This window comes from Pogoniulus pusillus, chromosome 6 (genome assembly GCF_015220805.1).
Source record: "Pogoniulus pusillus isolate bPogPus1 chromosome 6, bPogPus1.pri, whole genome shotgun sequence".
In the NCBI taxonomy this organism is placed as follows: Eukaryota; Metazoa; Chordata; class Aves; order Piciformes; family Lybiidae; genus Pogoniulus; species Pogoniulus pusillus.
The window spans coordinates 12,975,149-12,998,681 of record NC_087269.1 but is presented as its reverse complement, the minus strand read 5'-3'; the positions used below and the strand labels follow the sequence as shown (position 1 = coordinate 12,998,681).

The 23,533-nt window shown below is 45.1% G+C and overlaps 1 protein-coding gene across 2 annotated transcripts in view; it reads right to left on the bottom strand.

Moving 5' to 3' along the window:
• Positions 1–23,533, bottom strand: part of SH3PXD2A (SH3 and PX domains 2A) — a 285,081-nt gene that overhangs the window by 179,703 nt on the left and 81,845 nt on the right. For both annotated transcript variants that reach the window (XM_064144446.1, XM_064144447.1), the window contains exon 3: positions 20,920–20,995. In XM_064144446.1, the coding sequence (XP_064000516.1) occupies positions 20,920–20,995 (76 nt within the window). The remainder of the gene's footprint in view (positions 1–20,919; positions 20,996–23,533) is intronic.

The following is a 23,533-nucleotide window of genomic DNA, read 5'->3' as shown; positions in this document are numbered from 1 at the left end:
CAGTGATTACCACAGCTCAGCCGATGCACAGGAACAGGGACATGATAATTACTTATGAGACAACCTGCCTCCTTCACACCTGGCTCCTCCATGTGTGAGCACTTCAGCCATGTCCAGCTCAGGCCACTTAAGCCAAGCTATGAGCATGTGTGGCTTGGCACCAGCAGTGCCTGCTGATGCTGGAAGACAACCGAGGATAATCTCCTGAAGAATTCCTCTCAGCTTCTTCACATGCAAGTAAACACAGAAGTAAGGGTGTGAGAGCATCTCCAAGGACAGAGCTGCTGTCCTGCAGGGTGCTAGGCATACCCAACTTTACAAGGCCACCTTCACCCAGGTCTGATCAAAGGAGGAAGCAGCACTGTCAGATGTCAGCAGCTTTGCCTACTGCAGAATAAAAAGCCTCTTTCAGGGATTACTGCTCTAAGCAATTACTTGCCCTATGAAAGGAAAAGTGCTTTCAGCCAAGGTGACAGCAGGGCTCTAGGACTATGCACACTTTCGTTTCCCTTTCACAGTTTATTTGGCCTTTTCATTTTCCAGGGAGAAAGAAAAAAAAAAAGGTGGACTGGAAACCAGTGTTTTGTTTGGGTTTTTTTCCCCTATTTTTAATAAGGATTGCTGGGGCAGTATCATAAAAACACGAAAACAACCCCAACTTTATTGCTAAATTAAAGAAAAAACAGTCATGTGAATAGGCACAGAAATCTGAATTAGGAATGTGAGCTGATAATTACCCTTTTGGGCCCTGATTAATTGCATCTGAAGCCAGGGAGACACTGAGAAGCCAAACGGGACTGACAGCCAACAAAATCCACACCACCAAACAAACTGGTCTTTCTCCACTCGTGCCACCACACAGCCATGGCAGCTCCCCAAATGCTGTTTGCCGTTGTGTCCTGGTGTGCAGTGCAGCACAGAGCTGGCCAGAGGCACAAAGTCTCACTATTGGGTACCTCAGATAACCCCTCTGAGGTGGTCCAGCCTGCAGACTTGTGGTCTCCAAATAGAAGGTCAAGAACAGATACATGCCATCTCCTCTGCTTCTAGATGCAGGATCATCACCTCTGCATTTAGCTGCTACAGTTCAAGGACGCAGCTTCACTGGTAGTTACAATACAATACAAAGCAGGCAAAAGAGTTTGTCTGCTTTGTTGCAGCAATATAAAAGCATTTAATGTGGTCGGGTCAAAGGTCTCTGTAGTCCATCTCCTGGTTTAGGGCAGTGAAATGATGAAAAGATAAGAAAGAAACTCAAGAACAGGATATGTGTAATAGGATCCTTCTCCTCATGCACACTCCTCATTCCTGCACATTGGTGATTAGACTTCTTCAGAATCTGAAAATAATGTTTAGCTCCCTCCTACAGAAACTGCTCTAGTACATTTTTGAACCCATGGATATTGTGTTCTCTAGAGAGTCCTCTAGAGATGAACTTCATAAATTAATCACATGGCACATGGCTACGTTCTGCTTTTTGTTCACTTTACACTTGCTTTCCACATTTCACAGGCTACACCTGGTTTTTCTGTCTGAGAAATTAAAATAATCCTGTCCTCTTCACTCTTGAAAATTCTTCATGAGTTCACCAACTTCCACTGTCCCAGCCATCACCTTTGTCCCAGACTGAAGACTATTTATGTCCCTCATACAGAAGCCAATTCAACTGTGTCATCACCTCTGTCATTCTTCTCAGCATCTTATTTTGTATACACCCTTGCTGAGAGGCAACTACCAGATCTCCACACAGTACTCACAACGTTTGCAGCTGAAGCTCTGGGATTTGTTCTCCATTCTTTGCCTGATTCTTTCTAATGCTGCCTTTGGCTTTCTGACTGCTGCTGACTGTTGAGCTGCAGTTCTTATGGAAACATCCTAAGATCTACTGAACTCTCCTTTCTAGATGGTAACAGTCCTAGTGCCAAAACACTGCTTAATGCTTAACAATGATGAACTGCCTTTTTACCACCAATATCATGAGATCCTACTCCAACTTTTTGCAGTCAGATCACAATCTGAGCATCCTAAGTAGATTTCCTGACCAACTGAGTTAGTTATATCACTACCACCCTCTTTTGCAGCTGCTAGGTTGAACAGCACACATTCCAGAAGAGATCCATCAAGAAATCTTCCTAGTAAAAGCATATTTCTTTTTTAATATGAAGTTTTAAAATCATCATTCCCAGATCATGCATTGTTTTAAATAGTGGGCTCATTTGCACCTACTGTCTTCAATTCCCTAATTCAAAAACTTTCCTCTAATATTTTTAATTTCAAAGGCTAGAAACCTAGGATTACTATTAATAGCCACAAATGTCAAAGAATCCAACCTTAAGTGAAAGCTCCAATCTGGCAGAAAACAAGCTTACAGCCTATGTCAGTCATACACCAAACAACAAGAAAAGCTGTTAATATAATTATCTTCTTATTGCTATTCTGGGAAGCACAGTAGGATACGATGAAGCTTGGAGTAATAGGATCCCTTATGCCACAATTTATGAGCATGTCTGTCTTGAACAATTTTCCACATGGGAAATTAATCACATTCTGACTAATGGGAGGAAAAATATCCCTTTGCAGTTTGAATTGGATTTGCCATGGTCAATTGGACGTGGAATTCTTCTTTATCCGTATTCATAATCTGAGGTGTAGCATTGCCTTCCAAAATCCACTGTGTTAGACTCCACAGATAGAGACATTTCACCAACTGGTGACACTTTCATGTAGTGTCCACAGTGAAATAAGTCAAATACACTAGCATGGCACAGCCACAACATCAGATTGTGCATGTCAGTTATTGCCAGGCTCTAGGCAGCCTGGTCTTGCTGAGAATGCCCCTGCGTAATGCAGAGGGGTTCAACTAGATGAGCTTTGGAGGTCCCTTCCAACCCAGACCATTTTATGATTCAGTGACTGCAGATAATTATTGCAAAAAAATATCTGTCAGTAAATTTTAACTCCCTAATGTTCTGTGATTCTGTAAATTAACACCTCAGCTGCCACCAGAGATAAAGAAGATGTTTCCAGATAACAGGAAAGGCAGCAAAAAAGATCCACATCTCTGGGATCCTTTGACTTTGCTACTAAGAAGCAGAACACAAAGTTACCCAGTGTTTCTTTAAGACTGAAAGACCAAAGGGAAACAGGATGGCTTCAAGTAAAAAGGAGTAATCGTATGACTGGAAACTATGAGTGCCCCTAGCCAAGCACCCAAAGGAACTGAGTAATGTTCATTAATCAGTGACTTTATTGGTACTTGGGACTTTCAACTGCTGAGCAAGATTTAGACCAAAAAGATATTCTGAGGCATGCCACTCTATTTATGTTTGGATGGAATTCAGCCTCACCTCGCATAATATTTTTCCATGCTGATTTGAGTAGAACAAGCCCTCACTTTTTCCCTGAGCAGGGTAAGAGTGGGTCCCTTCTAGGGACTAGCACAGTGAAAATGTCACTTCCCAACCAGCACTATGAGTGCAGAAAGCCACCCACCCCAGACACTGCACAAACACAAGACAGTGCCTGAGATTAATCAGTTCACAATCAAAACGCAGCATTCCACTGTGGCTTCTGAACAAGTTAATCCAGAGCAGAGAGGTGCCAAGCACCTGAATTAACACTGGGCACCTGTGCAAAACAAAATCCAAGTCATACCTCAAAATTATGCAACTGCAAGAGACATGCAGCATTAAAGGCCACCTGTTCAGCAGTTGGTGATGCTGCACTTGCACAGCAATGCTGAGTAAGGTTCAACCACTGGTAAGGTCCTGCATACTGAGGGATGGGGATGGAAAGAGAATAGAAGCAGGACCAATCAGTAGAGCCCAGCAGAGAAATTCCGCAGGTGCCCAACTGCTCACACCATGAAGCAAATCCTCCCACTCTGCTCATCTGTAAGACGTCCAAGAGAGTATTAGCTTCTGTGTTACACAAAACTACATTGTTGCAATGGATTTGAAAGATGGGGCATTTTGTTTATAAGGCAGAGAAGAAACAGGAAGTGAAAAGTACTTCTTTCAACTGCTACAACGATTGCTTTGTGACACAAAACCTGCTGAATGCAATATTCATGTATGTACACTTCAAAGAGTACATTTAAATGAGAGGCTGGTGTTGTGGTGACAAAAACTATACTGGTGCCACTTACAAATCGGAGAGGTGTTGTCCAGAAATCACAGGTCTTGGATTTTCTGCCCCTGTACTCACTCCTGGTTAGGCCACGCCTTGAGTACTGTGTCCAGTTCTGGGCACCTCAATTAGGAAGGATGCTGAGGTGCTTGAACGTGTCCAGAGAAGTGCAGCAAGGCTGGTGAGGGGGTTGGAGCACAGCTCTAAGAGGAGAGGCTGAGAGAGCTGGGGTTGTTCAGCCTGGAGAAGAGAAGGTTCAGGGGAGAGCTCATGGCTCTCTACAACTACCTGAAAGGAGGTTGTAGCCAGGTGGGGGTTGGTCTCTTCTCCCAGGCACCCAGTGACAGAACAAGAGGACATAGTCTCAAGCTGTGCCAGGGAAGGTTTAGGCTGGAGGTCAGGAAGAAGTTCTTCACAGAGAGAGTGATTTGCCATTGGAATGGGCTGCCCAGGGAGGTGGTGGAGTCACCATCCCTGGAAGCGTTTCAGAGGAGACTGGATGAGGCACTTATTGCCATGGTTTAGTTAATTAGAAAGGTTACGTGGTAGGTTGGACTCAATGATCCCAGAGGTCTTTTCCAACCTGGTTAATTCTGTAATTAAAAATCTCGAGTAGTTTAGGAAAACATCAGATCTTGAGAGGTTCCTGCTGCTGGGTAGACTAATTTTTTTGTCTTTTTGAGGCTCAGAACTTACAACCACAAACTACTGACCCTTCGTGGCCAGTTGTTACACACTCTGAATTAATCTTCATCAAGATCTTTTCACAGTATGGCTCAGAGTAACCAAATCATAGAAATAAGCACTGGAAGGGAGCTCAGACCATCAAATTCCTTACCCTCATTCAGGGCACAACTCCAGCTATAGCACTGCTGAAGAAGTCTATTTAACCTATACTTACAAGCCTCCAAAGATGGAGACTCCTCACCTCCTTGGAAAGTTCAAATCAAAAACCATCTCTCCAACACACTACAGTAAGTAAAGAGGATGCACATTCAGTACATTTGGGACGTAAAGAAAAGTTTAGGTCTGAACACACTGCTGTGCTTTTCCTATTCATCAGGTCTAAGGACATGGTTTCAGTAAGTCTACCTTAGCAAACGCTCAAGTAATGGCAGTTCCAGTAAGTCTGTTCTCCAAGATGAAGTTGACACAATGAAGAAGGAGCACAATGAGAAGACCAGTTGTGGGCAGTGGACTGTGTAGCGAGTCTGATCACTCATTAAAGGCCTTATTCAGAGTGTAGGAGAATTAAAAGGGCTTTTTTTCCATTCATTCACTGATGCTGTGTTTAGCCTTAGCTTACACAGACATCTTGAGCATTCCAGATTTATGCACATTCTGGTCTTTTTATTTTCTTTCCCTAAAAGGAGCGCTCTCTGAATCCCAAAGCAGATCCTTAAATCATGAGTCAATATACTAAACTTGTTTCAAGCACTCTGTTTTTCAGGAAAAGTACCAGATGAGTCTTTTTCACAGGAATGTCTTTTGTAGTTCAGCAGGTGAGGCGTTTTTAATCTCTTTGTTCCTTTTTATAACACTGTTATCCACATCCTTTATTTTAATTCACATTTTATTAATGCTGATTCGTGTGCCAGTAGGGTTAAAACAGGTACATTTCAGATACTGCATTGCAGTTTAACTAAATAACTATTAGTTGAAAAAGAGAGCACTGAAATACCTTTTTTAAACAATCATAAAACAAATAATATAACTTATTATTGATAGCTTTGAAGGCATGCAGAACATGTTGGTTTTAACAACAAGCAGATCAGCCTTCTGCAGTCAAGTCTTCAGATAGTTAACTGCCTGAGAACGCTTTGAGAGGGTCAGTTCTGAGTCAGCTCAATCAACTTAGGGTGAACTTTGTAGAGTAGGATCAATGCTTGGGCTTGATGATACCAGGGGTCTTTTCCAACCTGAATGATTCCATGATTCTATGCTTAAGATGATTTTACAACTCCCAGGAAACCTGCATTAGTAACAAATGACAGAAACAGCCCCTGAGGAGCCCCAAGCATTGCAAATAGTGGAATGAAAAATTATTTCTTGGCCTTTTCTACGCACTGCAATAGGAAATCGCACATTTCCGAATTAAAAAGCCATGAATGAGAGCATGAGTCTGGTCCTGGGACTAGCATGGATCAGAACCAAACCAAGTGACATCACAGCCAACATATCAACCCAGCCCAACTATGTCACAGGATTAGAAACATGCCACATCAGTCAGCCTCTGAGGGACAGTATACCATTTCAGGCAAGATGAGAGAAGAAAAAATAGAGGAGCACAGCAGAGGACAGTCCCTTCATCACGTGCTGGCATTAAGATTGATTCAAAGGGCTTCAGAAAGAGACACAAACACCCATGCCAGCTACTCTGTAGCACCACGGGGCCAAGGAAGCCAAAAGAACTGGCATCTTTGTATTGGAGAGCAGCAATGTGCATGAAGGACAGAAGCAGGAGACAGCAATTAATGAAACTGAGAAGGATTATCCCTCCCTCCCCAAGGACTTACAAGTAAATGCAGGTTTTCCTGCAAGCACACTGATGCTCTTGACGCTCAGGGTAATTAGCTTTCCTACCATTGTATTAAAGTAGCTAAGCAATTTGAAACAGAAGTCAAATTTCCAAACACACACACACACCAGGAACAGAAGGACACTTTAGAAAACAGGAGCTGAGGTCAGATGACACTTAGGCTTTTCTGAAAATTTCCTGCCAGAGTCTTTCAGGCTGTAAAACTATCCTGAAATAATTCAAACACTCCAGGCAGAAAAGCCAGCTGCTTCCCTAAGTCAGCCTGACACTTTCTTTTCAGATCCTTTGCTTGCTCACCCCAAATCATCATATTCTTGGGAAAAGGGCTTTTGCTGCCTTCCCAGATTCAGAAAAAGCCCAGTTTATGATCCCCATATGCCAATGGGAGGTTCTTACACCCTGTCTGCACCAGTCTCTGTTTTATGAGCCCAAGAACACTACTTGAAAGGTGACAAAGTGGGAATGAAAGACTCTCCGTTGCCTAGGAAGAGCAGTACTCAACTCTCTGATGCTCTCACCCATGCTCCTTCAGTGTGGTACCAATGTAAGAGAAATTGTGCCTTGGGCAGCCTCTTATAAACACCCAAACTCTTGTTGGAGTCAGCTGGGCAGTGCCAGGAACAGTGACCAGCTTCCCATCACCTCCTCTCCTTCATGCCACACTGCAAAAGCCACAGATCACTCTTTCTTTTGATGCCCAAATTCATACTCCCTCCTTGAACCTGCCACCTTGCTGTCCTCTGAGGATGCAGGGGTGAATCGAATTGTCCCCTCTTAGTGATACTATTGCACACAGCAGCAGCCAGAAAACAGTTTTTCCTTTGCAAAGAAACCACTTCACCATAATGTAGTAATTTTACTCCCTTATCATTAAAAGAAATTAAGCTCCATCTCACACTTTAAAGTAGATGATCTTGGAGGTCTCTTCCAGCCTGGTTGATTCTATGATTCTATTTTCTCAGAATGGAGAGAAAAGAACAAAAACATTCATAGCCATCACCAGAACCACCCCTGTAACAAGCTAATTCCCTATACTGTTTTAATTAAAAGTGAATGAATAGTGGTTTCCCACCCTAGATATCTTGAAGAGAAATAAAGTCAACCTACCAGCTTACAAAAGTAAAACAGGAGGACAGAAACAAACACAAAAATCCTGCCAGTTTGAGGGTTCAAGGGAGGATCATAACATCTGGACTCTCTTTTCAAGGGGAGGTGAACCAGGGAATGGATGTCATGGAGAGTACACAAGCACGTCTTGAAGTGAGTATTGCACAGAGAGAACTGGCAACGAAAGAAGAGGAGCAGAAGCTGCAGAGAGAGGCAATATGTGTGCCTGTGTCTTTTTGTCTTTGCAGCTGTGTGGAGCAACACTCTTATGTGCTGACACTGTAGAAGGAAGGACCTGGTTTCATTGAAAAAAAAAAGGAAAGAAGGGGCCCAGGGCAGAAAATTCTAACACATGAGTATAGCTGACCTTCAGTGCAACAGAGAATGACTTTGTGAGGATAATCTAATCCATAAGAGCAAAGTATTTTTCATCGCTGTTGCAGCAAGAGACCACCCTGCTCCAGAGGACATCTGCAAACACATGCAAGCTCGGAGACTCTAAGCCCAGCAATAAAGGCATCAGTTGGGCAGAGGTAATTACAGAAGGACTTCAGTGCTGCAGTGTTTGAGTGCTACACAATATTCTGTGGATTTACACTTCTAACACCACAAGGAGATATGGCAATTCTGTTTTTAAGCCAATATACAAAGTGCAGAGACTCTAGGGGTTGATTTGGATGCTCTGTGTCCTACCTGAGTCCTCAGTTCTTCTGTTTCTTATTTGTAAAGAACACCTGGAAAACCAGGGATGACATTTGGGCAGAAATAATGACAAAGAATGAGCTTAATTGATGACTCCCAAGATCACACTCTGTGGTTGGGGGACAGAGAGAAACTAAAGTAGAGGCTAACAAGTGGACTCCAGCCCCCTTACCTGCTCATATGTGCCCAAGATAAGCCCATATGTGGTAGTGAGTGCAGGCTGTCATCTTCACAGGAACAGTACTGACACACGTCCAGCATACATGCATGGAATGAACCGAACTTGCTTGTTTTTCGACTTGGGCCAGAGAAAATGAAAGCCTTGTGAGAGTTGCTTTGTCTTAAAAAGAAAGCAAATCTACTTTGCTTAGCTTTATTGCACCTTAGCCTCCTCATCACTTTGCTTTAATTCTTGAGTAACTATAAGCCCTAGCATTGTATAATTTGGCAGCTACAGTGATGGGCTTTACACAGAGAAACACAGGAAAAGGCTTTTCAAAAGCACTGGGACTCACAGAAACTGCTCCTGCTGAAGCCAACAGTAAATCCAATGACACCACTGGGAGCAGGGGTCAAGGCTGAGTAGGCTTGACACTGCAGAAATGCATGGGTGGGATTTTCAATCTTTAAAAAAATTGTCATTCATAACAAAGGATATAAAAAATAAAGAGTTGTGTTGTGAGCCTGAAAATATTTACATATGTGCCTAGCTCACAGCGTGTAAGTAATTATGAGAGGCTTGATTTCTCTCACTCACAGAATCACAGAAGGTTAGAGGCTGGAAGGGACCTCAAAAGATCATCCAGTCCAACCCTCCTGCCAGAGCAGGATAACCTATACCAGATCACACAGGAACACATCCAGGTAGATCTTGAATATTTCCAGAGAAGGAGACTCCACAACCCACCTGGGCAGCCTGTTCCAGTGTTCTGTCACACTCACGGTGAAAACCACTACCTTAAAGGCACGAAATAAGGGTCCAGATGCATGTAGAAAACCTCAGCTGAGAGAGAGGGTCAGCTACAGTGACTTTGGTAGATCTATCCATACTCTGTAGAGCTTTCAAGCACAGGCATGCACGCAAGTAAGAAATAACCGGGATCTTCCTAAACCCATGGCCACATTGATGTGTAAACACACCTAACGTGAGAAAGGACTTTTATGGCTGTGATGGTACTGGATATCTGTAGAAAGAACATTAAAATCCACTCACTTCCAATCAACCATAGTACAACTTGGGTCAGAAAATGCAGGCTAGTTTAAAAGAAAGAAAAGTGCTTTATGATTTGCTTGGATCTGACACTGTGACATGAATTAACCTAACTTCAAAGGATGAAACATCATCGTTACAAAGCATTGCACTGACTATAACCATTACCAGGCTATTATGCAAACCCAACTGAAATAATATTATGGGTGCAGGATTATTTCAGCTTCCTATTAATCTCAAGAGGAAGAGAGGTGTGATTTATTTTCTCAGCCTGACAAATCATCCCAAGATGCTGCTGAATCAGACATGCTTGCAGCTTAAAAGGAAATAAGTAGAAATGCTCAGCTTTTATTACCGAGTTTGAGGATTCATTTACAAGACTGTAGAACTAAACCTCATTAAATTCCCTTATTGTTCGTGATATAAATCCTTAGATTGTGTAGCTACTCTGGAATGGAGAAAGAAAAGAGCTAGAGAAGGTCACCTCCCTGGCTATTCATTTCCATGCAGTTTCACTCTGAGGTTCAGGCACAATACAGCAGTCTTCACTGCAAATGTTTCAGGGGAAATGCTTTACTTGCATAAAGGCTACAACTGTTCCCGGTGCACCAAAGCCATAAAACTATCGCAACTGAACCAAAACTTGATAACAGCTTAATGGCATAAAGCAATATTTGGACTAAATTGAACCTGATCATATCACTCTAAACTTCTCTTCCAAGTTAAAAGCTTTTTATTTATAGTCTCTACTTAAACCCAAGAGACTTTGACATATTTTTACTAACCTGCCTTCCTTGTCTTCTTAACCTTGGTTCCTTTCCAAGAAAAGAGATGTCATCTGACCACATATGGGATTTGATTTCCAGCAGCAGAATAAACCCACAACACAAATACCTTGTGTTTATTCATTGAGTGATGGTGCTTGTCCTGGGGAGGGAGCTTAGCCAGTATTTCCTTGACGAAAGGGGTGGAGGTGAACAGGTTGGAGCTACCTCTGTTATCACCTCAACCACTCACATGAATTATATCTCTGAATCCCACCTACTCCAACTCTTCTGGTTTCACAGACACCATCAGGAGAGCAAAATGTGCTAAGACTCATCAGTGGATCGATGTCACTATTAGTGGGACTCACTGAATTTCCTCACAGGCAGGTTATTGCCTTGTGCTGACCCATCACAGACTGCCACACTACAGCAACATGACACGGATGGTGTATTCTTGGCTACAAATGCAGACTAATTGAACTCAGGCAAAGCACACCATAGCCTTCTCTCCACTCGCTGAGTACACACAGGAGGGACACTGCAGCTGCCCCAGTGCTCAGATACTGTGTCAAATATACACAGCATCTGCACGCCACTGCTCCAGCCACTCTGGCCAGGGAGGGTTAATGAAAGGACGACTATGAACAGCATTTATAGACCAGAGAGCACCAATCACTTTCCCTTTGACAGGGATGGAAAAAAATTGGTTTTATCTAGGGCCAGGAAAAGAAATTGAAAGTCAGGATTATATTATATTATATTGAACAATTCCATCACCGAAAGAAAATATTTTCCGCATCTCTTGAGGGTCTTTTTCAGTCAGGTCTAGCAACTGCTTCTTCTGCACACAGCATAGCTCATGTCTGCTCCAAGCCTGACCAGTGGCAGGCATGTGACATGGTGGTGGCATCATACAAGATGCTGCAGTCCTCAGATCCTGGACACCTCATCTGCTTGCTTTGTACCTTCATTTCCCCAACTTCTTCCCAAGAACGCTCTTTGAGAAGGAGCCAGGATATGCCTCACTATAAGAAGGGGTATGTCAGTAGCTTGGCTCTGTTAGAGTAAAACAAAGACCTGGGAAGAGTGGTCTAGGAAGGTGAGTCAAGCAAGCTCTTGGTGGTCCAGCAGCACATCCCTGACTGTGTGAAGTAGCAGAGAATGGAGTGAGGGTCAAGTAGGGCAGCATCACACTCCAGCAGAGCAGCTTCTGCTTGGAGGACAGTGTGCTCCTTCCAGCTGTGGGCTCTGGTAGCTCTCCCATCTCCTGTCACCATGTACCAGAGCCAGCAGCAAGCAACCTCTTCTCCCAGCCCTTGGGATAAGGGAGTAGATGAGACATTGTGCAAAAGTAAATATTTACACAGCCAGGGCCTTCCTTCCCCTACTCTGCATTTTCTCCCCCCTCTTAAAATGTCACATATCAGCTGTTTTCATAATTGTGCAGGAAATGAGTTCCCTGCTGGCTGGCAGCTTAACACCCACATGTGCTGAGTCTACTGCGGCTGCACCGTTCGTCTCTGCTGCCGGCTTCTGTGTCCATCCAGGATTTTCAGATGGTGGATTTGGCTGGAGGGGAGATGGGACACTAAGGAACGCAAGCACATTGCTGCATGACTATGGCAGTCCTTCCTGTAGCTACAGCTTAGAGGAACCACACTCCCCTGGTTCACAGGTCAGACCAGGATCCCGGGAGATCCGACACTCTGTTTATGCTGCTTCAGAGCAAACATCCAAACCAGACTAGCACAGCTTCCTGCCTGCACACAGCAGCGAGCACACTCAGGAAATTCAGGCGTATTTCAAGCTGGCAACTTTTGCTTTGTTCTTTGGACAAAGCCTCGTTCACTGGAGATGTTGCTAAAAGGATTATTATCTGTAGGAGATTTCTTTTCCCAAGAGGAAATTTGGTAAACACACGAATCTGCATTTGCTTTGTTTTGCAGGAGCCAGCATTAAGACAGGAATATTTTCCTTTCTGCTCTAAGCATCCAATGATTTAAATAGACCAGCAGTGACAACACTGCCTGGTGGGAATAGGCACAGATGCCTTTACCCTGTCCTCTGGTCTGATGATGTTATGGCTGAGAGTGTACCAAGCTACCCTATGTTTGGTAGGGAGAGTTGGAAAGAACAGTTGGGAGACACTTGTTAAGAATCACATCCAGCAGTGTGCTCAGTCAAAAAGTGAAGTCTGCCCACCAGCCTGAACACCTCCAGTAAAACCCCATCAAGGGCCGAACCAGATTGCAAATATTTTGCCTACTCGAGGGCAGCCTTGTGCTGTTCAGAGTCCTGAATGTGAGAAAGAACCTGCAGGACTGAACTTGCCAATATTTAGGATGTAAGAGAAGGAATGTAATTTTCTCCTCTTTATTCAGAGGTGGCAAAACTCTGATAGAAAATGACATGGTGAAAGTGCTTAACTTCAGACCCAAGGAAACTTGAGAGCAAACATTAATTACCTCCATCCTGAGTACAAGCCTGGGGCCTGTATTAGCACCTCCCTGAATGGGAGAAGCTCAAGAGGATTGAATTTCTCACTACTAGGATTTACTTACTCTTCCTCATCTACCTACCCTTGGTTTCCTCTTTCCAATTACCACATTATTTCCCTCTCTCCACCTTAGCTTTCCCATTAAACAGGACTACAGCTCTAAAAAAAAAAAAAATCACAAGAGGTTGGATACTGCCATGGGTTATTTCGTTATAATGAAAATAGATTCACTTTGACAAATCCTGCCCACAGTATCCCCTCACTCTGCTCCTAAGTATAAAGACCCCCTTATGTGCAAGGACAAACACGTTCACAAGAGCCTGAAAACAGTTGCATTGTGAAGCAGGGAGGTCTGCAAGTATACCATGCTTAAGAACATCAGCACCCAAAAAGCTTAATAGAGAAAATAACATAGGAGAAATCACTGGTGATCAAGCAGCGAATTCCCATGTTCATTGTTTCCAATCCACAGGAAAAAATAATCACGACCTATTTTAAGCATGTGAATATACAAATAAATCATTTGGCTCAGCCAAAAGGCAAACTGAGCTGAAAACAGATTCAAACAGAGGCCTAGACTATTCTTAGTTTTGACTATCAGCTAGGCTCTGCCTCTTCTTTGTTGCCCAGGCACCTTAAAGCTGAATACAACAGAGACAAGATTGGGCAGAGAAGTAACATCCAGAGGGAATACCTAGAGCCTGTGGTGCTGCAAAGTCATCTGAGTCCCTGGCAAGCTTGATTTCTGTGTTAAAAAGCACTTTCATTATATGGACCATCTGTTGATGGATTGTGGGAAAAAGGCAGATTTCAACTCAGAGATGAAGACAAGCAAACCCTTATATAAAGCCACCCTCTCCCCAGCCCGTGGGTTGAATGCAGAATGCTCTCAGACTTGCTACATACCACCCACTTTAGATTACAGACTTGCAGAGTTATTTTTAAAAAGTAATTACAGTAGTAGAGGGCACACTCATCTGGAATGGCTGCCTGAGGAAACGACAAGCCCTCTGCAGCTCCAACTGCTTTTCAAGTCTATAAATGTGTTTGTTTATTGCCTTTAAAAACAAGAATCAAAATCGAACTAATTTCTGGGTAAAAATGTTTGTGTATTTCCCCAGGGAATCCAAGCTGCTATGTTACACTGAAAACCTTCCCTAGCCTTTTCAGTCTACCATCCAGTGTTGAAAAAACCCAGCAGAATAATTCTCATTAGCTCTGGCTTTAAGCAAACTCAAACCAAAACCGCCCTTCCATTCTTTGTTTTCCCTTGATACTGTGGTTTGATCACTACAAAACTCCCATCAGGAGACTCAAATCATCTAATGAAAGGCACATCACGCTCTGCATATGCTGATTTCTGCCCAGAGGTGGTTTCTGGTTGAGCAAAATACCAGCTCTTTATCTGTCTGACAGGAGCAAGTACAAGCCCTAGAAAATTATTCTCTAGGTTTTTTCCTACTCCAGCACCTTGTCCCAGCTGCCAGCCACGGGATTTGGGATCTGTACACTGAGAAAGGACTCAAAAGAGACTGAAAGCAAGGGAAGAGAACCAGGTACTTGGGTAGATGCCATCATCCGTGGGTTTTTCCCTTTTTTGCCCTTTCATAATGAAATCAGGCTTTTGGCTCATGCCCTCCTAAGGCCCAAAGACCTCTAGAAAGCCTGACAAGACCTGTGAAACAGGCTCAGCTTGCAAAGCCAAAAGCCCCCCCTTCCCGCCCCGCACTCCATTATGTGGGGCTCATTACAGCCCCTTCCTCAGCGAGCAGCTCTGAAAGCTGGCACTCGCTGGTGGCTGCCTTTTCCATAACTTCTTCAATAGGAAGCAGCCTCAGGGTATCCTATGATCTCACACTTGACTACTTTGTCTTTCAAACAGAAAAGACTTGAAGGCTAAAAATACCCCCCTAAAGCCCAAAGTAAATAATAAGCCTTTCTAGTCCCCTTGAAATCATCCATCCTCCCGCCGCCTGGCCGATCCAACAGCCACTTCCTCCCGGCAGCCCCTGCTTTCCCTTCAAGCTTGGAGCTGACAGGAAATCCATTCTCCTCTTGTGAGAGACAGGAGATGAATTTTCCGCAATAGCTCTCCTAGCGAGGCAGAAAATAGAAAGAAACAATAGAAACCACTTTTGCAAACAATAGGAGCTGCTGAAGAGCAGCTCACCAGAAGCTCAGCATCACCCAAGTCCTAAACAAGCTGAAGTGGAAAGAAGCCAAGGACCTGTTAGCCATCTTGCCAAGGCACTGCCCTCTCCCCTTTCAGAGGACAGGCAAGACAAGTGGAAAGATGCATTTTAAAAGGACATTATTTCGTGTTACGGAACGGGCCGCCAAAAGCTCTCTGCAGCTCTTCAAGCCCCCAGCATCCTACACCACGGTGCCATGGGTCACCTCTCCACTCCCTGGCAGTTCCTCTGAGGTGGGGACAGGAGATTGCAATGCTGATGTACTGCAGGTGGGTAAAAGGAAGTGCAGAGCAGAGCCCCTCTTTCTCAATCTGAGAAAGTCTGCTGCCTCATACTGTGTGTGTGTGTGTCTTACGGGAATGCTATTTAGGGTAATTTAATTCATGTTTAATTTGCAAAGTAAGATCTGACTGGATCTAAGATTAAAAGAATTTTTATCTCATTACTTGGTTTTTTTTTTTTTTTTAATCTTCAAACTACATTCTAACTACTTTTTGACTGCCCTGAACTGCTGCAACACTGTTCATTTCCATTCAGGTCAGGAATACAAAATGACTCCAAAGAAAAGTTACAATCATTTAATAGCACTTCGTTACCCAGGCTCAGAACACTACAGGAGAGGATAAGAAAAAATGGAAATTAAAAATATTTTTGCACATAAAATCCACCTAAAGATTAGGACAGGAAATGCATTTCCTTTCGAGTGCCCACCTCTCCAAAAGGAGAAAATAGCCTACAGTAAGAGTATCCCTGAGATTTCTATGGGTCCTCTTTGGCCAGCATGCACCTTGCAGTCACCGTGCCACTGTCTCTTAAGATGGGCAAAACAAATGCTGAAAACACCACTGCTGAAATCACAGAATCATAGAATCAACCAGGCTGGAAGAGACCTCCAAGATCATCCAGTCCAACCTAGCACCCAGCCCTATCCACTCAACTAGACCATGGCACTAAGTGCCTCATCCAGGCTTTTCTTGAACACCTCCAGTGATGGCAACTCCACCACCTCCCTGGGCAGCCCATTCCAATGCCAATCACTCTCTCTGTGAAGAACTTCCTCCTAACATCCAGCCTGTACTTCCCTCGGCACAACTTGAGACTGTGTTCCCTTGTTCTGTGGCTGCTTGCCTGGGAGAAGAGACCAACCCCCACCTGGCTACAACCTCCCTTCAGGGAGCTGCAGACAGCAATGAGGTCCCTTCTGAGCCTCCTCCAGGCTAAACAACCCCAGCTCCCTCAGCCTCTCCTCACAGGGTTTGTGTTCCAGGCCTTTCACCAGCTTCGTTGTCCTTCTCTGGACACGTTCCAGCACCTCAACACCTCTCTTGAATTGAGGGGCCCAGACACACACAGCCACATCCTCCTTCTGCTGATCTTAGTCTCAATTTACAGAAACACGAAATGCTGGATCTGAAGGTCACTGCAACGCTGGTAGTTAGGAGGAGGCCAACATCTCTACTTCAGTGTAAGAACAACCACCCTGAACAAAATGCTGCTTCTCTTCCAGGCCAGAGAAAAACAAAAAGAGCAAAGCTGGAGCATAAATAAACAAGAGGAGTAAAAAAAGCTGCCCTGATCACCACGAACCAAAGCCTGCTGTTGCAAACCTGCTCGAGCCTTTCTCCTCAGCTTCCTTTTGCCCTAAGACAACACTGGAAAGGGGAGAGGGGTGGGAGGAAAACCGAACACACCAAACCAAACCCAAAAAGCAGACATATCCACCTGGGATGCAGTTCATTAGCAGATCTCCTTGTCCGCTGCAGCCTGCGAGCAGCAGAAAGCAAGTCGAGGAAGGTCCCAGCTGGCTTTGGTGAGAGGTTATTCCCCATCCTCCTGCATTGTGCAAAATGGGGAGGCTCCCAGCTGCTGCCAGCGCTCCCTGCCTGCCGGCACCCTGCACCAGCCCCAGGTATCTGGGCGGCGCTGGGATGGCCTCCTGCGCCCTCTGCAACCACACCTCTCCCTTCCCTCCTGACTCACACATGGAACTAGGCTTGGCTGGAGCTTGCGCCCTGGCTCCCCTTCGCTGGGGAGCAGCCCCTAGCAAACCTCAGGCTGCGGGAGGAGGAGAGGCTGGAACTTCCCTGAGAAACCAGGAGCCCCCTTAGCTCACCCTGCTCCCCACCCACCGACACTGGCATGAGGCATGCACTGCAGCTCAGAAGCAAGCAACGGCAGCAAACCTGTGCTACCTGTGGGGGGATCCCACCACCCTCTATTTATTGTCCCTGAAACATCTCAGCTGGCACACCACCTGCTGCCTTGGGCCCAAGGATGGAGAAAGCTCAAGAGATCTCTTTGAGAGGGTGTAGGGGTATTTATTTTCTTGGGGCAGGGAGTAAAGCAGGTCACTGGGGCACACTGTGGCCAGGCAACATCTGGTGACAGCTCATCTACCATGCTGGCATGCCTTCCAGTGCCCTGGAACGCTGCTATGTGCTTCAAAAAGGATGATTTCCTTGCCCTCTCCCTAAACAAGGGATGAGGTAAATCCAAGGGAAAAAGAAAGGAGGAGAGAAGGTGCCTCTCTGGCAGAGTATCCCAAATGCTGGAGGCAGGGACTGGAGTCAGGCTGGATGCTACTTCTGCAGCTGCTTGAGCAAGATGGTAGGGCAGCCTGCACCAAACATGCACCAAACCCGCACCAAACCCTACTGGTCCCCTGGGATATGACTCAGCTTCCCAAGGGTAAGGAAATGAGACACATAGAACAGTCTCCTGGAGCGAGATGTCTCCCTCTCCAGGCAGCACGAAAGCTGCAGAGTAGGCACCCTGAGAGAATTTTCCCTTCCAGCACAGCCAAAATCCTCCTGGGTTTTTTGTTAGTTGGTTTTTTTTTCCAGCAGGGCTCAAAACTGGTTTTAAGTCCAGGCAGGGACCAAGCAGGAATTTGGGTAGATGGAGCTACCATCATCAGTACCCAGACCTCAGTGTCATGGAAAGCCCAAGCCTCCCTCCACAGCAGGGATCTGCAGCCCAGCCATGACAGGATGATTTCATGTTCTGCAGTGTTTTCCTCAAAGCTGCACTTTGGAAGACACAGTGGAGCAAGAAGAGTTTGCATCCCTTCAGCTTTGTCTCCAGCTGGATCTTCCATTTAGTACCAAGACAAACAAAAAACAATGCAAGCCTTGGAGTCTTGGGTCAACCCCTGTAGACACTGTCAACCCTAGTAACAGGTGTCAGTTCCAGTAGCCCTATCTGCCACCCAAATGATCACAAGTAGACCAAGATAGTGTCCCAGAGGCCATTCACCTCTTTGTTTAGGGAGCTCTCCTCCAGCATCCTGGATCCTCCAACCCCTGCTGCAACAGCTAAACAGTGTGTAGAAAGGGAGAGACTGTGCTCCTCTGCTGGGACTCACAACAGGTCACCACCAGAGCTGGGAGGCTGTTTAACCCAGACTGTCATGCCCATCCCTCATTTCTTCCTTTCCAGCCTTTCTCCACAGCAGGAGATTCAGGAACCACCATCTCAGGAACCACCACAGACTCCTTGCCCATAGAGCAGTGACTACACAGGCTGTTGCTGCAGCTCTACCGCATTACAGGGTGACCTGCCAGCCAGTCCTGTATGCATCCTCTGCCATGGCAAAATTGACCTACAAAGCTGTCTCCTCAGTTTTCAGGTTCGGATCACACTTTTATCCCAGGACAGCACCATAGCTTTGGTGAGTTGTGAGCTGGCTTATGTCAGCTTCCTAAGCCAGACCTGATGGTGGGAAGTCACCCAAACCTGCAAGTGGCACAGGCAAACCCTGGGCACTCAGAATCCAGTACACAAGTGTCACTCCCTCATGGCTGAATCAGGCCCATAATAAGCAAGCAAGATCATAACATCTTCATTGAAGTAGGATTTAAACACAAACATCTGCCCTGCTGTTTTTTAATTAAGAGAGTTTATAGGTAGGTATTTGTTTCAGCAAGGCAGGTCTCCAGCTGCAGAAATGCCATGTGTATTCTAATTACAGCAGCTAGTTTATTTAACAGAGTTTGACATTGTTTGACATTTAGCTGAGTCACCTTGTTCTTGGGTAAAGCAATGAGGGCTTTTCAGCAGTCTGACCAGAAAGAGGCAGCGATTCGATATCAAAAGCAGAATGTGCATCACAGGAGTTTTAAATTAAAGGCAGCTGAGATTGATTCTGTTCTGGCAGCTTCTCTCTTTGGGACACTAAGTCAACTCAAATGTTTTTCAGATATCAGTCTTCTCCTCAAGGACATGTGGCAGTGTCATCTCCCTCATGTTCTTAGAGGGTAGGAAGTGTTGTAATTGGCATATGGGACGTATCTCATCCTTTGCATCTATCACCCACCCATGTATCAGGACATCTGTCACTAAGAACTGTACACAGGCTGAGCATCAGTCACCTGCTCTCTGCCAGCATTTTTCTAGGACAAAGTAAAAGAAGTGGGCCATTGACAGTAAAGACAGAAGGAGCAGCTGCTCCTGCAGATAGAGATTTTCCTACAGCACCTCACTTGGAGCCATGTGCACTCCTCTGCAGTGCTTTCCAAGGATCATAAAGTGCTTTCCAGCAAGAAAGGCAGGCCAGTAGTATCCATCTCTCACTGTACAAAGGTTTCACAAATAAGTTGTCTGTGAGTTTGTTGGTGGCCTAGTTGGAAAGACAGCTCATGCTTGGACTCCTTTTCTCATATCAGGTTAGAAACAGAGGGCAACACCAGCTCCTTCTGGCTACTGAAACTGGATGTAGCACACAGCACTACAGAGAGCAAACCCCAGTCCTGGAGGTGCCTTCCAGAAGTTCTGCAGAGGCTGTCAGGCTGTTGTGCTGCTCTACTGCAACTCCAATGCTTGTGTCACATATTTATGCTGCTGGCTTCCAAGACCTTGATTCCCCACTAGCCCTGAAGCTGTGCTCACTACACATTTGAAGCAGCTGCTCTGCCTGCAGTGTCAGAGACTGCATCACACTCCTGGAGAGCACTAAGTTCTACCATCCCCATTTCTCTTTACAGACCTTTGGGAAAGAGCTGGGATCTCCTTTTTACAGTTGAAGACAGAAATGGACCTTTTAACAAGCTGAAAATACTCTGCTTATTCTGGCAGGCAGTGCAGCAAGCCAAACCTTAAACCAACAGCCAGAACTGAGCAGACAATGGAAAGCTGTCCCAAGTGTGCATTTCCAAAAGCATACTGCGGTGTGGCTCATCTCCCCCATGCTGTCCCTGCAGCTGCTCCTGGAAGAAGCTGTGTGAAAATGTGTGCCATTATCCTCAGGAGAAGATATCCATTGTCTCCTGGCCTTCACTGAAGGCTGTCAGAGGGACAGTGGCTCTAGCCAAAGACATATTCGCTCATCTTTTTGGCCAGCATTGCCAAAATTCCTCTTTGCATTCAACCTTCTTTCAGTTGCTTTTATATCCCAGTGGCAAATCTAATTATTCATTTCTTACTGTACAGTATCAGTGCCTGCAGAGCCACAATATCCAGAAACAACTTTGATTGTATCACTGGTTTCCAACTGGTGGCCCAAGTTCAGACTGTCTGGTTGCACCTCACAGGCACAGCTCCTCAGAAGTCACTGAACCCATTTGTGTGGCAGGGCACAAGACAACCTGAACTGGTGCCGATTCCCCCAGGAGCCCTAAGCACCTTGCCAGTTATTTTAGCAGGAACTCCAGGTCTGGTATCACAAGGCTGCATATACAAGCTTCCAGGGAAAAGGAGTTTGTACTGGAGACAGCCGCTGAGAAATTGCAGTCCCCAGTTGTTCTCACTCATCTTATTTAGGGCTTTCCCCACAGCATTACCTGGTAGAAAAGGGATGATTCTTTGCTTGGGGTCTTTCTGACCTCCTTCAATAGGGAACTTGTCCAGAAGCTGCATCTGCAAAGGAAACAGAACAAATGTTTTAGAGGGAAAACATGGACTGGCCGCCTAGGGACCAGGCAATTTCTTGGTCTGTGTGTGGTTTAAAAGAGGATTAGCAAAGCAAAGCAACTGCTGGAATTCCTCTGCCTCATTGCAGGGGAGTCTATATATAAAAAGGTACAATATAGTTCACTCCAAGAAAGGCAGGGCAAGTCTCTGGCAGCACACAGGAGCTGGGACAGGGCCCAGGCAGATGTCTGAGCCTGGCCTTGCTGCTATTCTAAAATTAGGCTCTCAGCCTTTGTTACAAAACACACCTCTTGTTTCTAATCCACAGCCTGCCCACGTTGGTGGTGACAGTTTTCACCTGCCTGATAGACCACCCCCTGGCTAAAAATGCTGTTCAAGCAGCCAGATGAAAACCTCTTTAACAAAACACCCACTCTGCCTTCTTGCACACAAGGCACTGCCCACTGCTTTGGTCATGTAAGAGCACTCAAGCTTTTCCAAGGAGATGGGGGGGTGAGGGAAATATCCCATACTGGAGTCCCTACATGGAGGATAGTACCAGGGAAAGTGCAGCAGAGAGGGAGGTCTCAGAGAGCAGAGCATCCCATTGAACACCACCGTGACAAATGGCCAGTAAGCACAATTTAAGGTGGGTATACTCTCAACTCACAACAAGCATTCTTTAGCATATGGTTATGGACCATCTGAGCCAGAGTTTTGGCCATTATCAATTAAGGTCTTGCCCCACCAGCTCCAACATCATGCCTGTCACAACTACCTGTTTCTAGTTCACCTCAAAACGCCAATCAGGCTCAGAATCCTGCTGCACTGCAGAGCTGCAACCTGAAGAGCTCAAACGGCTATTGATAGCTATGGAAAATTTGCACAGTGGAGCAGACTGCTGACCACCAATGACTTTCTAGGGAAGCAAGCTAGGAAAACAGTATGATGCCCTGCAGTTCCTAGATGAGCCCTGCAGCTTCTCTTTGGTTGATGAGCCTGGATGCATTAGTGGCACTGAGGATGAACAGCAGCCAAAAGGCCATGTACAATGTCAGTCAGAAAAGGAAAGAAGCACTTGCTTCAGTGGCACCTTCATGGACCTGCCCCAGATCATTCCCAGCTGCCAGAGCCTATTACTCTTCCTATTTACCTCCTGCACTCTTTCAGTGTCAGCCTGTGGTGCTACCAGGATAAATACTCAAATCTTCATATTCTGTTTTATTTTCTACCCTGTTTCAGGTGTATAATGCAATGCTCTGTGTCACTGTTGAACCTACACAGAAACCCTGGCTCCTTTGCACTGGAAGAACACCAAAGCTCCTGCCAGCCCAATAACTTATTTCTAAGAGACCAGGAGAGATGTCTTTCAAACCAGTCCACAGTTCCTGCAGTCTCTGAGTAAGCTAAGGAAGAGAAGCAAGCAAGCCTTTTAGTTGACCTTGCAAGACCCTTATCTCCACACATGAACTGGATCTACAGTTCAGTACAAATACACGAGGGAGCAGCAAAAGCTGCACATGGGGGACTTGTCAGTCAGCACATAAGCTCATCAATGCTACGTGTCCAGCAGTGAGGGTGTGTAAGTTAACAGCAGTGTTGCTAGTTCAAGAGATTTCCTTTTAAAAATATTTTCTTGCTATCAGGGGGGAAAAACAGATTTTTTTTTGTACTTTTTTTTGTTTTAGGCACACAAAAACCTTCTCCTCCTCCAGTGCACGCATCTCCAGCATTTTCACCAGATGGTACAGCAAACTGAAGATCAAGAGGAAACTTGGGAGTGGAAGAAACATCTGTGCAGGAGAAAAAAGTTAAAAGATCCCACATGTTTCCCCATCAGGGAGTCAGCCTGATAAATAAATAAACCATAGTTTTGCAGATTGGTAGCTAACTCACTTTTCTTCTTACAGAGACACATCTCTAATTGAAAATGGGAAATGTTGTTTTCTCATAGGTAGAGCTCCAGGTATCTGAAGTCAAGCATGTGCAGGAGTTTTGTTCAAAGGTTTTTTGCTGTTTTGGTTTGGTTTTTTTTTAAAGGAAGGAAAATAAAAACAAGGAGGAGGGAATCCCCATCGATTCACTTGAAGTCTCACTGTTGCTACATTTTAAGCCAGGAAGGCAATTCTCACTTTACTACATGGTGACTGATTCAAGTTGGAACCGATACAATCAAATTCCCATGGTTATTCTTGGACTTAGCTTTGCTTGGCTAATAGGAGCCTTTTTAACCACATCAAGAGAGTCCCAACGTGTCTAACTTAGCACTATTTATCTAAAGGGTGGATATCAGTGAAAGAGATACAATAAACTGCAGCTGGAAGAGTTTGGCTAAACTTTCCTCGACAACAGTTTCCGCCTTGGCTCTTGCCTCTTCTGGGAGGGTTTGGGTGGCAAAGAGCTGAGGAGAAGGTCACTGATGCAATTCATGGGGACACGGCCTGTCCCAGTGCAAAGTCTCCGAGAAGCATGGAAGATTTCTCATCTTCTTTCATGCATGAGACAATATCCCAATGGGAAACATGCACACATTTGGGCAAAACT